Consider the following 16418-nt stretch of genomic DNA (forward strand, 5'->3'; position numbering starts at 1 on the left):
TTGTCCCGTTGAGTGCTGAATATACCCAGCTTTTGGTAGCACGGTCATGTGCATGTGCGTGTTAGTTGCGTCTGATACCAGAAGACCACTACATCAGGTTTTGATGACGTGACTAGTCTCTTTCATGACCAAAGCCAGGCTACTGATGCATTTCCAGTGCTTTGGTAGAATACGGAGGATGCTGGAGGACGGCATCCTCCCTGTCCTGTTAGCGCATTTCCTGTGGTGTTCTCTTTTACTGTCTGGATTTTCTGTTTTCTCTAAAGCACTGGAAATGCATCAGTTAGAGATGCAGCTAGCCAAGCTGTCTGCTGAAGTCGGGCTTGGTGCACTTTTTGACTGCAGGCAATGCACCAAACGAAGTTGTGCCTCGCACATTCCAAAAGCAAAAAGGTGAAACACTGTCAGCACGACAGTGTGCTTCGACTGCTTCAAAAATTTGGACTGTAAGTTGATCTATACAGTTAAACTTCGATAGGATGAAATCAGTAAGATCGTCACTTTACTTCGTTAAATTGAAATTTCACTAGATTGAATTTGAACTTTTTATGCATAGTACAATTGCTAATCAATTCATTTTTGCATGAAGGGGCTTGAAGAAATGTCTCAATAATCTGGCAGTCTGAAAAAATTAATTGCAATAACGAAAAAAAGAATCAATATTGTGGAACTTGAGAGCTGGCAACTACTTTAAGGGATTGATGCCACGCTGTCAAAGTCCTCTTTACGTGGCCATATGGCATGCGGAATGTAGGAAGAAATGCAGGTCCAACGCACTGTAGAGATAGGTGTAAGCACAGCCTTTGCTTCTACTAGCCTTGATTGTCGCCGAGAGTGATGACGAGAACGCGTGGCCATCAGCTCTCTCCCCCTAGCGTGTGCCTCACTCTAATACGTAGGCCACATGCCGTACCTTGGAGGTTATCTGCGACAAGTGCGAATACTGAGCCGAGACGGTTGGTGCTTTGCGCAGTGTGTTCCTGCACGTCTCTCCTCCTCGCGACGGCTTCCCTGTGATCTGGCACGTATGGCACCACGCGATATTCTTGCTCACCAGCGCGGCATGCGGCAAAAATACGGCGCCCCCCACACATCTTTGCAAGGGGAAGACGCAATAGATCTCCGCAGGATTCAAACGGGGGTCTACCCAAATTTGTTAAGATTGAGCAAAATTTTCCCAACGATGTACAGGCGTGCCTGTCCGTGGTGTAGCGACTCACCACCGTCTTTGTACCACATCTCATGGGGATGCCAAAATAGACCACCGAATTTAAATGCCTACTTAGTTAGGTATAATCTAACCAACACACTGGAGCAATGGGAGGCACAACTCGCCAGCTCAGACCCGAAGGTGCAGAAGGCTCTTCTTGGTCACGTTCGGCTAGCGGCAGAAGCCAGTGGAGCCCTGGACTTGGGGCACCACCCATCAAGCTCCTAATCCCCTATCCCCATTTCCCCAGTTCTCTCTCCTGCACGTCTAGTGTTGGTGGCCGCGTAGTTTCAAGTTTTTGAGATGCTTCGTAAAGCATTCGCTTGCATTGTGATGGCGAGTTCGTGGCCATCGAGTGTTCATGTTTGCCTTGGCACAAGTGGCCCCAATAAATCTACGAACCTTACTTCATGTACCTAGTTGTCTCTTTGCTTTGCCCTCAGTGCTTTGTCCTTCTGGCAAGACTGACTTCTTCCTTATTTTTTTTCTCAGGACAAATATTTATCTTTTTACACTTTTGCTTTTAATTTGTGGGTAGCATCTGATAACAGCTGCTGGCACTAAGTATGGTCAGCCATGGCGTCAAAGTTTTACGGCGCCGTGCGACGCAACACAAGCAAATCTCGGACACCACGAGCCACGTCGATACATTTTTCTTGGTGCAATCTGTGCCACATGTGCTGGCGCTCATAACCGGCTATGTCCCGACCTTCTTGCAATTTATTTACGAGTGCTTACCGACAAGATACTATCCAATGGGAAGAATGCTCTGGGAATTTGCGAAGTTTTTACTGCTGAAGCTTTGAAGCCATAAAATTTGCGATTGAACAAAGCTTTTCATTGTAAGTACAATTTCGTTATATCAAGGTTTGACTATTTGGCTAGTTTCAAAAACTCAAAAGCACGGGATAGCTTTTTTCGAATATGGATACGTGGTGTGTAATATTCTATTCATATTTGAAACTTCAAGTATTCGCCTATCCGTTGTTTTGCGACATTGCACAGCCATGTGAAAAATTCAGTAAGATTTGGTGGGGTGTCAAGTTCATCATGGAGCACTCGCATTGTTTTGTGGAGTTGGTAGCAGTCACTCGGATACTGTGGAGCTCTTTGCGGCAGCAACTAGAGGCTTGCAGATCTCAAGTTCAGCCACTCAACCTGGAGGATGTGCGCCAAGCAAAGAGCTCTGATGTGAAGTGCAATGCATTTGTCTCCTTCTGTCAGCGTGGGTGGCCTCAAAAGAGGTATTTTTCTTGGTGGTTCCTCGTATTGCTTGGTGGCTGCTGAACTGTCTGTCGGTGAGGGATTGTTGCTCTTATGTGCCTGTGTGGCGATCCCATCATCATTCCGATCGGCAGTCTTGGCACTGCTACATAAGGGATGTCGAGTTATTAACAGATGCAAAGCCCTTGCACGAGATTCAGTACGGTGGCCTGGCATTTCTCTACAGACATTAACTCCGTGGTTGCCATCTGTGAGCAATGTGCCTTTCCTCTGGTTAACTTCGCTGAGTTTGTATCCTGGTTGTCCATGGGAATGCCTCGGCATGAACCTGTTTCATGTGAATGGACATAGTAGTTGATTGCTACCTTAGGTTCCTGGAAATAACCTTGAGCACAACAGTTCGAGTGCTGTGGACGTGCTTGAAAGCATATTTGCCCGCTACGAGATGCCTTGCAAGGTCCGGCCTAACAAAAGCCCGTCATTCTCATTGTGAGTTTGCGGCCTTCGCTTCCGCGTACAGCATTGTCCGTACGAGTGGTCCCTACAATAGCCATGTCATGGAGAAACTGGGAGAATGGTCTGGAGCATCAAAGACCTCTTCCACAAGGCAGTGTCATCCTATTCCCTTTGCATCACAGGCATCATTGGAGCCACATGAGCCACAGCCGCCGGTGCCCCCTCCCACTTCTCAAGGGCTTGACAACATAACTGAAACAACGAGCGACTTGGGATAGCCTCCAGGACATGCTGGTGATTGTGATGTTGTCTGTACCCATAGTGGCTGGCGTGTTGTTCCACCATACTGCATGAACTTGTGAGCTAAAGATGGGACGTGCAGAGGTCGCCGTTCATCAAATTGCTTGTCAGTGGTGCCCCCCCACTGTGCCAGCAGGGACACGTTGGGGTACACAATGAAATGCAAAGTTTGGATCTAGTGCAGACTGCTTGTCTCTCGGCTGTCTCGTTAGGCCATGTCTTGGGTGTGGCCCTGCGAGTCCTTATAGACAGTAGCTCTTCCAGTTGCATGTTATGATGGACTGTCACGAAATGTGCCGCAAGTGACAAATTTATTCAAATGTGTTGCAGACTACAGTGAAATAAACTCAGTGTTGTAGATGATTCTCTGTTCGTTTTCTAGTTAGTCCTTGCATAATTGCACAACGTTTAAATCTGTATTTAGTATACAGTTGGCCATGTTGCACTTACTGCATAAAAATAATTTAGTGACGTGATCAAAGCACGTGCACAAGTTAGTTACTGATTGCAGGCATTACGAGAAGGAAAATATTCTTTACCCATTAATGCTGGAATGCGCCGTATAAAACATCCTGTCAAGAATGGTAGTGCCTTCAATAAGGTGCTGGTGTGCAGCATTGCTCTGCAGTGAACTGGAGTAAACATTGGCAAAGACAAGCAGTGTACAAAAGTGAGCACACTGCGACTGAAGTTTCCAAGTTTGTAGCAAGTGAAGGTGGCAGTTCGTATGATTTGAGGTCGTATCGCTTGGATGGTGCACGTAGGGGTCTGAGATCAGCATGCACTGCCTTTGTGTTCCAGGAGTGGCACCAGGGACCATGCCGTGATGACCAGCAGGATGGTGAATCTCGAGCAGAGCATCCTGGTTGCTGAGCAATCCATCCTGGTCAGTCCTTCCTTGGGCAATGCCCTGAAGGACAGGGGTGAGTGACACCTTGCGCAGCTTGAAGTACTCTTGTTTAAAAGTTGACCCCCGACATTTGGCATAATGGACCATTGACCATGGTTTCAAATGTTCAATAATTGGGAGAAGCAAGATTTCTTGATTGGTACTTAGTCTTTTATACTGACCCAAAATTTGTCCTATGCGAAAACACCCGTGTACTTAGATTTAGGTGCACGTTAAAGAACCCCAGGTGGTCGAAATTTCCGGAGTCCTCCACTACGGCATGCCTCATAATCAGAAAGTGGTTTTGGCACGTGAAACCCCATCATTTAATTTTTTTTTTAATTTGTCCTCCTTTTCTTGTTTTCTTAGTAACTGTCAACTCTAACTATGGCATGAAGCCAAGGTTCTTTCAGAGTGTCACAAATGTAATAAAAGGGGTTTTTTAGAGCCCATGAAAAATGTGACGATTGCATTGCGGTTTTAGACAGGAAGCAAAAGACTGTCTGTGACAGTCACGTGGTCCAGTGAAATCTAATAAAAGGGACTACAACTAGCTATGAGGCCCTTCTGACCTCATAGCTAGTTACAGGAGGGGAGTCCCTGTACCCTGTTCATTACTGTTTCTAATTGAGATATCCTGACTCCTCTGGGTACTGTACAGGTCAGTATAGAATTATTCCGCTGCTTTTACTATATTTTTGAGATTGCTGATATTACCCTGCTTATATTTCAGTGCATACACCTTGGTTTGTCCTATGCCAAGTTTCTTTCTCCAGATTTCAGGCTGCGTCCTTTTTTATGGCTTCTTCAGTCTTTCTCACGTTATAGTTTCAAATATCCCTTATTTTCGCCTCATTGATCAGTTTTGACACTTTCGCGAATTCCGTCCTATCTTTTGAGTTACACTTTCATTTTTTGTAGTCTCTTTATCAAGTATTTTGTTACTTGGGAGAGCTTGCCTACTGGTTGCCTTGGTGCCTTGTCTCACACTTCAGTTGCTGCCTCTTAAGCTAGCCTAGTTACGATTTCAGTCATTATCTCTATGTCATCATCATCATCATCATCTCTGTTCTAAGGCTCCATATTTGTTTGCAAGTACCAGGCTGAATTTGTCTGCTTTTACCCTTACTGCCTCTGGGTCGACGTGTTTCTTCTTGACCAATTTAGCTCTTTCTCTCTTCAAATTGAGGTGAATCTTACACCTCACTAACCTATGATCACTGCATTGAGGTCTCTTATCCAGGAGACCTCAATAGCAGAGAATATGTTCGTTATTCAGCAATGTATAAGCCTGACCAGTTCTAACCTCACTAAGGCTGATGAGATCCCAAGCAATGTCTGATGGTTCCTTGAACAGTACTGCTAAGCTAGCCTCACTCGACAGAGTTCGGCAATTAAAGGTTGACAGGGTCAGTTTACATTGACGGTCTGTCTGGACCCAGACATTCCGGTCCGACCGCCGCCTTGGACAGGTGCTCCTCAGCTGCTGGGGACTGAGGGCCGTGAGGTAATTGTAGATATCATTGGGGAGGTTGTGGCCGAATGCAGCACCAGGGAGGCCAATTTCTGTTCTGGTGAGGGTGTGTCTTTGTTCAAGCTTAGTGGGTCTTCTTAATTTGGATGTACCTGGATTAGTATAACCTCACTCGCTCTTGGCATGTTTTGCCGGTGGCAGGCATCACTCCAAGCCTGCAGAAGTTGTGCACTGAAGGAGGTGAATTTCAAGCTCACCATCACTCAAAAAAAAAAAGAAAAAAAAAAGGAAGAAACTTGTGGTGGGATTCGAACTTCCAACTACGGCAACTGAGCATTCGCCATAACTCAGTCAGGAAATCCTGCAGGCGGGGTGGCTACCTTATTGCCGACAAGTATAGCCCCGAGTGCCCTATAAGCGTAAAAACTTCTTTGATTTGTCCGCGATGGAAGGGTTTTCCTGATTGCGATGGGTAACTCTATATAGACCGATTTCTAAGCGGCTCCAGCCTCGTAGTTCGAGTCACACGTGCGCAGGTGACACGGTGTAGTATTGCTGAATGGTTCCAACAAGGTGGTTTCGGAGTCACCCGTATGCATGCGGCCATGAACGCGGGTAGATATACGATATGTTTTCGGCGAACCGGAACAATACTTCCCTATTAGCGTGTTCAAGGCGGTTGCCCTTGTCGACCCATCGTTATAACCGATATATCGTTATATGTGGTATCGTTATAAGTGGACTGCAATGTATTCCATCAATGGTGCGGAGCCGTGCGTAAGAAAGGCTTCCTTGGAAGGTGGCCTTTTTCTGTGGTTGGAAAGAGCCTACACGTTGCCCCCTTCAAGCTACAGCACGTGTCTGCGGTCAGTTAAGACATTGTTTGTACAGTTAGCGCGGGGAATCTATTGAAGTACCTATTACTGCTGCACTTACAATACTTGTAATTTAGCAGTTCCGAATATGCGCTCGTGATCTTGTAAAAACGAAAGCCTGAGAAAACTAATGTAAGTGCAAATGTAGAAGAAATAGATGGGTGCGAACTACGGCCTTTTTTACTTATTTGAAAGACACATTTGCAAGACATGAAACGAGGAAGAGCGGCAGGAGCAGATGGAATGCAGTGCAGTCCACTTATAACGATACCACATATAACGACATATCGGTTATAACGATGGGTCGACATGAGAATGTCATTTTATGCATTAGGTCTATGGGGAAAAAACCATTTATAACGATAGGTTATTCACCGCATATCGGATAAAACGATCGAAATTTTGCTGTCTGGACGGCATTTTCCGTGCCAAATAATTGTAACATTTGCATTGCTTAGTTCCCTGAAACGAACGATGTCAAGACGAGGTGATGTTTACCTCCGTAAGTTCGTATCTGCCGCCATTACCGCGCAGCATGTCCCGCCCCGACCGCGCACCGGAGAGTACCTGAGTAGGCGCAGCGCGCCACAAGATGGCGCTAGCTGCTTCAAGCGTGTCGGCCACAGTCACTACGAAAGAGAAAAAAAAAAGCGACAAGGAAAGCGGCGCGGTGGCGCCCGTCCCGCGTCTCTCTCTCTCTCTCGCGATAGCAGGCTGACGCCACCGAAGCAGCGTGCAACCAACGTGACCAACGGTACAACCCAGTTCGAAGATGGCGCCGACAAAGCGCAAAGCTGTGTCGCTTGATACGAAGATGGATATTTTGCAGGACTCTCGATGTGGCTTCAAGGTGAGCGCCCTTGTGAAGAAATATGAGCTCGCCCAGTTAACGATATCAACCATCTTGAAAACTGGGAGCACCGCGATTGTGAAGGCAGGAGCTATCAGCAGCCATGCCGATCAGCGGAAAAGGGTTAGAGACCCTTTGTATGCCGATGTTGAAGAGGCGCTTTACGAGTGGTTCATCACCAATTGCTTCAAAAAGGTGGGCTTTGTGCATAAGGACGAACTTCCCCAACCCACTGAGACCAACACGGTGGAAGCCGCTGACATAACCGAGCTCTGGGAGTTCGTTCCTACTGGTGACAGAGGTGGTGCGTCGAAGGAGGAGTTTTTGACTGTAGACAGTGTTGCCTCGTTCTGCGATGAGGTCACCGACGAGGCGATCGCCGAAAATCTGCTGTCTCGACAGACGGCAAAGTTGTGCGACAGTGGCGACGGCAGCAGCGACAGTGACAACGACATTGACAGTGGCTCCTTGACCCCGACCTCGATGTCCACGCAAAGTACACTGTCGTCGATCGACTCACGATGCACGATTTTGTGCATGCTAAAGGATTACCGCCAGTGTTCGCGCAGCCGCTGGAATCCACGCACACCGCAGTTGTGAAGCTGAAGCTGCCGCAAAAGCAAGTGCAGATTTCGGACTATTTCGGCGTGCCTAACCCTCGACACGGTCATTGGCGCAATACTTAAATTCCCTATTAGCGTGTTCAAGGCGGTGCACCAAACAACTCAGTCTCGGCTGCCTGTCTCACACATCAGAGAAGTCATTCCTAAGAGGTGGAACTAATACTGAATCGCCGCCCAAGACTGAGGCGCCAAATGAGAGAAGGATGCCTTGGTAGAGACCTTCGCTCAAAGGGCAAATTGTCAGAGTGGGGACACGGGCCGCTACAATGGTGTGGAGCCGTGCGTAAGAAAGGCTTCCATGGAAGGTGGCCTTTTTCTGTGGTTGGAAAAAGCCTACACGTTGCCCCCTTCAAGCTACAGCACATGTGTCTGCGGTCAGTTAAGACATTGTTTGTACAGTTAGCGCGGGGAATCTATTGAAGTACCTATTACTGCTGCACTTACAATACTTCTAATTTAGCCGCAATCTGGCGCAAAAGCAAGTGCAGATCTTGGACTATTTCGGCACGCCTAACCCTTGACACGGTCATTGGCGCTAGAAATAAAGTTTGTTTTTCACAGCCTACTTTCTACATCATCTATTCTTTAGAGCAAGTAGCGAATTCGAGTTCGGAGCTGCAAAAGTATGTTCCGAGTTTTTTTTTTTAATTTTTCTTTAGTAACTGCAGTCCAAATATAGCGATCATTGGTTATAACGATCATATTTTTCGTCTTTCTCGTTATTGTTATAAGTGGACTGCACTGTAGCAGTACTTAATCAAAGATGGAGGAGACATAATGCTTGAAAAACTGGCGGCTGTTTATACGACATGTCTATCGACTGCAAGGGTCCCAGGAAACTTGAAGAATGGAAACATTCTAATCTGCAAAAAGGGAGACATTAAAGAATTGAAAAATAATAGGCCCATTAGCTTACTCCGAGTATTATAAAAAATATTTACCAAAATAATCTCCAATAGAATAAGGGCAACACTGGACTTTAGTCAACCAAGGGAACAGGCTGGCTTCAGGAAGGGATACTCTACAATGGATCGCATCCATGTCATCAATCAGGTTATTGAGAAATCCGCAGAGTACAGTAAGCCTCTCTATGTGGCTTTCATAGATTACGAAAAGGCATTTGATTCAGTAGAGACACCAGCAGTCGTAGAGGCATTGCGTTGGAAAATATCTACCTTAAAATAAATACCTTGGAAAATATCTACAGAGGTTCTACAGCTACCTTAATTCTACACAAGAAAAGCAGGAAGATACCTATAAAGAAAGGGGTCAGACAGGGAGACACAATCTCTCCAATGCTATTCACTGCGTGCTGGGAAGAAGTGTTCATGCTATTAAACTGGGAAGGCTTAGAAGTAACGATTGACTACGAATATCTCAACAACCTTCGGTTTGCCGATGACATTGTGCTATTCAGCAACGCTGCAGACGAGTTACAACAAATGATTGAGGACCTTAACAGAGAGAATGTAAGAGTGGGGTTGAAGATGAATATGCAGAAGACAAAGATAATGATAAATAGTTGGACAAAGGAACAAGAGTTCAGGATTGCCAGTCGGCCTCTAGAGTTTGTGAAGGAGCATGCTTACCTAGGTCAACTAATCGCAGGGAACCCTGACCATGAGAAGGAAATTCACAGAAGAATAAAAATGGCTTGGGTGGTCTCCCTACCTGCCGGAGACCTAAAGCGATTTTTTCAAGAGTGATTAGCACTCATCAAGAGTGCATACCATCATCTTTTACACCGGCGGCGAATCCGTCATCTCTCCTGTGGTGCTTGCGACAGCCTCAAGTGAACTTTGCTATCCCTGGAATTACAAAGAAGGCCAATCATCCATCGCCGACTCTGAAGCAACTTATGCTCCTATTACTGCACCTGACAAATCAAGACCGCATACATATATACCGTATTTGCTCTATTCTAACGCACCCTTGATTGTAACTCGCACCCGTCTTCCGTGCCAAAAAAAAGAAAAAAATGATAACCTCGATTGTAACATGCACCAGTTTTCCTTGACCAAAAAAAAAAAGAAAGAGTACAATATCGCACACCTCATGCTTTCATATAGAAATACTGTTTTCTCTCTAGAAGAGTTAACTGCTGGGCTAGTTGATCTTGCATAATGAAAAGATTTTGCACCAAAAAAACAACACACACAAGAAAGACGACGACACCACGGTTGCTACTTCAACTGTTTAATGAGGGTGAAAGCACTCGACATACGTAGCCCTCCACAACACCGCGCATGCGTACAAGGCAACACGGAGTACAAGGTTTTATCAGAGTAGGCGCGATAGAAACTTCAGCTCAGCATCGTAAAGAAAAACCTACGTATCACTAACACAGTTCGGACCCGCTTTCTTGGTGTAGAAGGCTTCCAATGTTTCACGTGATGTTGTGGTGTCGTCGTCTTTCTTGTGTGTGCTGTATTTTGGCGCAAAATCTTTTCAGTATGTTTTCTCTCATTTGGAAAAAACATTTATTCCATGTACACTAAAGTTGCGATGAATAAAGCACAAATGGAAGCGGCGTACCTTGCCACCAAGATTTTCACTGCGCCGTTACGACCCGCGTGGGGCAATAGATATCGCTCGGCCTCGCTATCAGACAACTCTTTATCGCTATGAACAGATCAAAGCATTTGATTCTTGGTGCCGTCCATGACATACGAAATTCCGCACTTTATTAAACGCCATGTTGACCATGGCAAGCGGGATCGTGCACCATGCATCTTTCACCCATCTAGCAAAGTCCTGCAGCGAGGCACGCTTCCTTTTATTGGCGGGCGTGAATTCGTGGAAGCCACTGACAAGCCATTCGGTGTAGGGTGCCCGAATTGTACCTTTCACTGGCGTGTTCAAAAAAACATCGAGTGGCTGGAGCTGCGATGTCATGCCGCCGGGTGTCACGACAAGGTCGGTGTTGCATGCAGCCAGCTTGTCCTTGATGCGCTGGTCAAGGTGGCACCTGAACGCGTCGAGCACAAGCATCCCACGCAGACCCAAACTACCGCCGAGTCTCTTCCACCAAATGTTATCAATCCAGTCAGTGACCAAGTCCGTGGTCATTTTCGGTTGCGTGCATAATCACGCCACTCGGAAACACGATTCCTTTCGGGAGCGTCTTTCGTCTGAAGATAAGCCACGGGGCAGCTTGTGCCCATCTGCAGTGCAACAAAGCATTGCGGTGACCAGTTTTTTTTCTTCAGAATAGTGGCTAGCCGGACTTGTTGGTACGAACACATTCTTTTGCAAACAGTGCGAATAACAGGACAAAGGAGCACACAACACAGGCGCTGTGGCGTTGTGCTGTATCGTTGTGTCGACACTGTCATGTGCCTCTTTCTGTGTCCCGTTATTCGCACTGTTTGCAAAAGAATTAGTTTTTTCGTGGCCGGAAGACAAAACGCGCACTTCCTTTGCCCCCTTCTTTTCAACGGTTGTGCTGGCAGGCATGTTAAAGTAGAGCGGCATCTGATCGGCATTTCCAATCTGCCCGAAGTGGTAGCCGTTTCTATGGCGCAACTTCAGAATGTACTGCTGAAAACTGCGCAATTTCTTTTCAAATTCTTCGGGCAATTTTTGGCCCATCCCTGTCTCCCTTTAAAGAGAAAAGCCTTTTCTTTTCATAAAATTTGATAGCCAGCACCTGCTCGCTTTGAAGTCACTCCGCATTAGCTTTCTGTAGGGCTAATTGCATTGCCTGTACTTTGAGCAGATCGGTCGTCACAGGCCGCTGTGCCGCTTGCTGCTCTTGCACGTATTCTGCGAGCAGCTCTTCTATTTCGGCAAAGCATCCCTGCTTCGGTCCACTGAAACCTTTCCTTGTTGCTTTGCCGGCAAAAATATTCTCCTTCTGTATGCGCCAGTCCCGCACGCAAGTTTCGGGAACTCCGAACACTCGTGATGCGGCCCGATTTCCCTCCGTCTCCACACACATGATAACTTTACTTTTAAATGTGGCATCATGGTGGACTCGGCGTGTCTTTGCAGTCGGCGGTTTAATGCTGGTTGAATAAATGCAGAAAACGGGAAGACAGGCGGTAGACTAGGTTACACCAGCGCCTGGTTACACTTACAACGTGGAGGTATGCCCATGGAGGAAGCTACGGCAGCTAGGCTAGAAGCGCGTACGAGGCGGCCATTTTTTGAATGCCGATGGCGAAATGCTAACGCGGATTTAGTGTCGTACTGGATTCTAACGCGCATGCAATTTTTTGACCAATTTTATGGGAAAAAAGGTGCACGTTAGATTCGAGTAAATACAGTATTGAATATGTATTTTTTAATACTTTGTATATTCGAAAGAACCTTGACGCACACAGCCATTACACGACACGTGGTCTGTTGGTACAAGGTTGCCACAGGGCAAGAAAACCGAGTGAAGCTATCCCCATAAGCGATGCGAAAGGAGGGAACAAAAGCCGCATCTATGGATGGCAAGAAAGCATGCACGAAGATTAAACCAGCAGGCCGCTGGAGGGCACACAGACTGATGTGTTGTGTGTGGGCGAGTCTGCAAAGCTTTGTCTACCTATGGGCACTCTCCTATGCACATGCCCAAGTTATCTTTATGGCGTGCCGGATTCAATAAACATCAATAAACTGCCATCTAGCCTTTCCCGCGGCGAAACAACCTTGCTGTGCCACTTGTGGCTGGGAGTGGCGTTCATGAACGCCTACTCCTATCGTTTGGGAATGGCCGAGAGCCCAGTCTGCGACTCCTGTAGGTGTGAGGAAACCATCGAGCACCTATTGGCTACCTGCTCTCCCTACGATGTACAACGCCTTCTCTGCGGACAACTTTACACCGACTGGACTCGAGACCGTTCACCAAGTCAACGATACTCGGACTGGCCACACCCATCACTTGCACAAAAAGTGATTCGTGCACTGGTACAATACTTGAAGTGCACTGGCTTAAGAGACTGGTTATAGTGCTCCATAGGCACTCGGTGCTTACGCATCTCTTCTCAAGCTCTGGGTCGGTACCCAAGCGGCAGTTGAAACTTGAAACTGGAGTGGGAACAGAACGTTCACAACGCGTGCTGCTTGGATAGCTCTCACTGGGGATCAACGGCCAAGCGGCTGGCAGAGAATTTGAAGAGGCTTTGCACGCTGGCTCCAACACAACTGGAAGTCGATGACATGACGTCCCGTCTTGATGCAGAGCCAGTGAAAGGGGAGCTTAGCCTTGATCGCACAGTGAACGAGTTCAGAAAAAACGTGGCTATGGAGGAGGGTAACTTGTAGTTGCCCGTAGCTCTCCTAACGAGACACTTCACTTGTGGTGCGAATGTCTTACTGTAGATGTACCTTATGCACCTACAGAATTTGCTCACAGAACTGTTTCGGGGACCCATTAATGTGCAGGTGTGCACTTTTTTAGGCAATGTAGTGACAGGAAACCCTTGTCATAGAAAACCTGTAGACACACGAAGATGATTCAAAGTGCATTCGACAGCATTGTACGAAGCCACGACTGGCACTTTAGTGATCACCTCCAAAGGAAAACCTGGGGCGCGATCGGAGATCATTGTTCGAAAGGCACATTCAGTTTGCGTACAGTTTTGCCTCGCATGCCTGGCCTAGGCTGCGCCGACGCGTGCTGCTGCCAATGTCGGTGCAGCCTAGGCCAGGCGTGTTAGGCAAAACTGAACGCAAACTGAATACGCGTTTCGAACACGATCTCCGATCGTGCCTCTGTGTGTGCTATGTCATTACTGACATGTGGGACTTAAGCTTGAAGGATATTGACGAGACATAGGCTAAAAATCCTGCAGCAAACTTGTGTTACTTTAAGGCACGGATATAGTTTTGTTTCCGGTGTGCAAGGCAGCAGCCGAATATGTCTGCTACATCACGATGCTGACATCACGAGCTCTGAAAACCCTGCATACCTCAGCATGCTGACCATGGCCTGCAGGAGTGCAGTGGCCAAGTTTTGCTGCAGAGCATGTGCACAAGTGTGCAGTGAGTGAGTGACACGAAGGAGAGAAAAGGCCCAGAGCAAGGCTATATGAAAGTTCGGTTAACATCCTTGCCAGTGAGCGAGCGCTTTTTTGTTAGGAAAAGACGCAAACTGGGTGTTCTTCCTTAAGTGGACCCGAACTGCTAGCTGGTGTGCTGCCCGCCACTCAAGCTGGTGCATGTTGTGTTATGGTTGAGAGGCTTCAGTGTGAGATGGGGCATAATCTGTTTTCGATGCTAGTGGCATCAAAGCGTGCTGAATGCCACCGGGATGCTATACTGTGAAGTGTCCACTTTTCACCGGTGCAAGATGCAGGGCTGCTCTTGCATTATGCCTTGCCACCTACTTGAAACACCAACTTGCCCCAAACCACTGCAACTGGCACCTTCGATGCTTGTCCTTTGCAGCCCCTGGCCAGCCTGAGGAAGCACCACCCGGCACCCCGAGTGTTCACCAGGCGAGCGGGCTTGCGAGTGCTGAAAGTACCCAGAGTGGCACGAGCCTACGCACAGCTGACGTGTCGAACGTCGTGCGCGGCCTCTGGAACTGCACCTTGGCACAATCACGCCTGGATCAGCCATCACTGAGCCAACAAGATCGCACGGTGGAAGGAGCAGCAAGTGCGTCCGTGCACGGGCACAATTTTCATGGGCTGTTCTTTCACATGTTCTTTAAATGCCTCAGGTACTGCTGATGGGGTCCTTAACCACCACTTAGGCTTGTTGATACAGTCCGCGGATAGCATACGCTGCTATAAACGTCTCGGCCAAATTTTCCAGTTGTGCGAGGCGTGTGGAGCTTGCAAGCACTGCGCCAAGTCACCTTTCTCTCAAGGACTTTTTTCAACAGAATCCTTAAATTTTTCAGTTTTATCCTTATTATTCCAAACTGATTTAGTAATTCTCTTTAGTGTCCTTTTAAAAACAGCATGTTGTGTGACTTGGTGGCCCTGTCCCACTTGTTATTTTGTGCAATGACCAAAACAACCTCCCTGTTGTAGTTATAGGTGCTGCTAATGATGGCTGGGTCATACTGGCACAGCACACTCGAAACAATGACCGTTGCAAGAGTCTGTGGTGTACCTTGCTACGTAGGCTTTATCGGGCATCATCGCAGTAGTGGGTAGCACCCAGCTTTGGAATTACAAGACAGTATGCTACCCAGCACCTCCACAAATTGCTGAGGAGGGTTTTTAATAACACCGCTCAAGCGGTGAACATGGGCAGAAAGCAGCCCTCGGTGCCAGCAGCAACCAGAGCTGCCTGACTTGCACGACATCGATGGCTGTGCCCATCGTGCTGCCTATGTCTTCACTACTTGTGTTACGTAATGAGGAGTTATAATTAGGGTTCATTTTGAATGCAACACGTCTGCATGTATGGTACAGCATTCTTTGTTCCAGCTTTTTGTGATGACCTAGCAACATCTGCATTGGTGCTTTCAGATAATGCAGAGGTCGAGGCACAAACAGAGACCACTCTTGAAGGTGCTGTTGTGGGTGTTGCAGCTACGCCTTTTGAGGTGTTCTGCGAGCCCACCCACACTGGGGGGCTCTCCTGCAGTGCCCAACCTCCACCGACGGGTGCCCTGGTAGACGGCGTCAATGATGAGAACAGGTGACCACTCTCAAATGCCGACGTGTCAGCACAGACATGTGCTACTACAGAGGGACTAAGCAAAGCTCTTCTGAATTAGGTGCAGCGAGTATTGTTGCTCCCAAATCTCTTGTACAAGTTTGGGCTCATTCTAAGATATTACAGATGTTATGTTTTACTAAAACTAAATTGTTTCTGAAATTCTTGAAGGTCTCGTAACACAGCACTGCACAAGATTGCAAAAAAGTACCAACAAGAAAAATTTATGGTACAAGTAAACCTTTATATAACTTAGTAAAATTTGTCAGTTTACCTCATTTATTGAAATTTTCTTATATATTGATTCTATCTCATGTTTGGGGCATGCTCACTGACCTGGAGAGGCAAAGCCGAAGGGTGGGTCTAAATATTAATCTGAAGAAAACTAAAGTAATGTTCAACAGTCTTGGAAGGGAACAGCAGTTTACAATAGGTAGTGAAGCACTGGAAGTGGTAAGGGAATACATCTACTTAGGACAGGTAGTGACTGCGGATCCGGATCATGAGACTGAAATAATCGGAAGAATAAGAATGGGCTGGGGTGCGTTTGGCAGGCATTCTCAGATCATGAACAGCAAGTTGCCATTACCCCTCAAGAGAAAGGTTTATAACAGCTGTGTCCTACCAGTACTCACGTACGGGGCAGAAACTTGGAGGCTTACGAAAAGGGTTCTACTTAAATTGAGGACGACGCAACGAGCTATGGAAAGAAAAATGATAGGTGTAACGTTAAGGGATAAGAAAAGAGCAGATTGGGTTAGGGAACAAACGAGAGTTAATGATATCTTAGTTGAAATCAAGAAAAAGAAATGGTCATGGGCAGGACATGTAATGAGGAGAGAAGATAACCGATGGTCATTAAGAGTTATGGAATGGATTCCAAGGGAAGGGAAACGTAGCAGAAAGTTAGGT

The 16418-nt window shown here is 46.9% G+C and overlaps 1 protein-coding gene across 1 annotated transcript in view; it reads left to right on the forward strand.

Moving 5' to 3' along the window:
* Window positions 1-16418, forward strand: part of LOC126535659 (uncharacterized) — a 316705-nt gene that overhangs the window by 147794 nt on the left and 152493 nt on the right. Inside the window, exons 11-13 of the mRNA XM_050182461.3 lie at window positions 3992-4113; window positions 14280-14492; window positions 15317-15488. Of these exons, the coding sequence (XP_050038418.2) occupies window positions 3992-4113; window positions 14280-14492; window positions 15317-15488 (507 nt within the window). The remainder of the gene's footprint in view (window positions 1-3991; window positions 4114-14279; window positions 14493-15316; window positions 15489-16418) is intronic.

This window comes from Dermacentor andersoni, chromosome 7 (genome assembly GCF_023375885.2).
Source record: "Dermacentor andersoni chromosome 7, qqDerAnde1_hic_scaffold, whole genome shotgun sequence".
NCBI classification, from domain to species: domain Eukaryota; kingdom Metazoa; phylum Arthropoda; class Arachnida; order Ixodida; family Ixodidae; genus Dermacentor; species Dermacentor andersoni.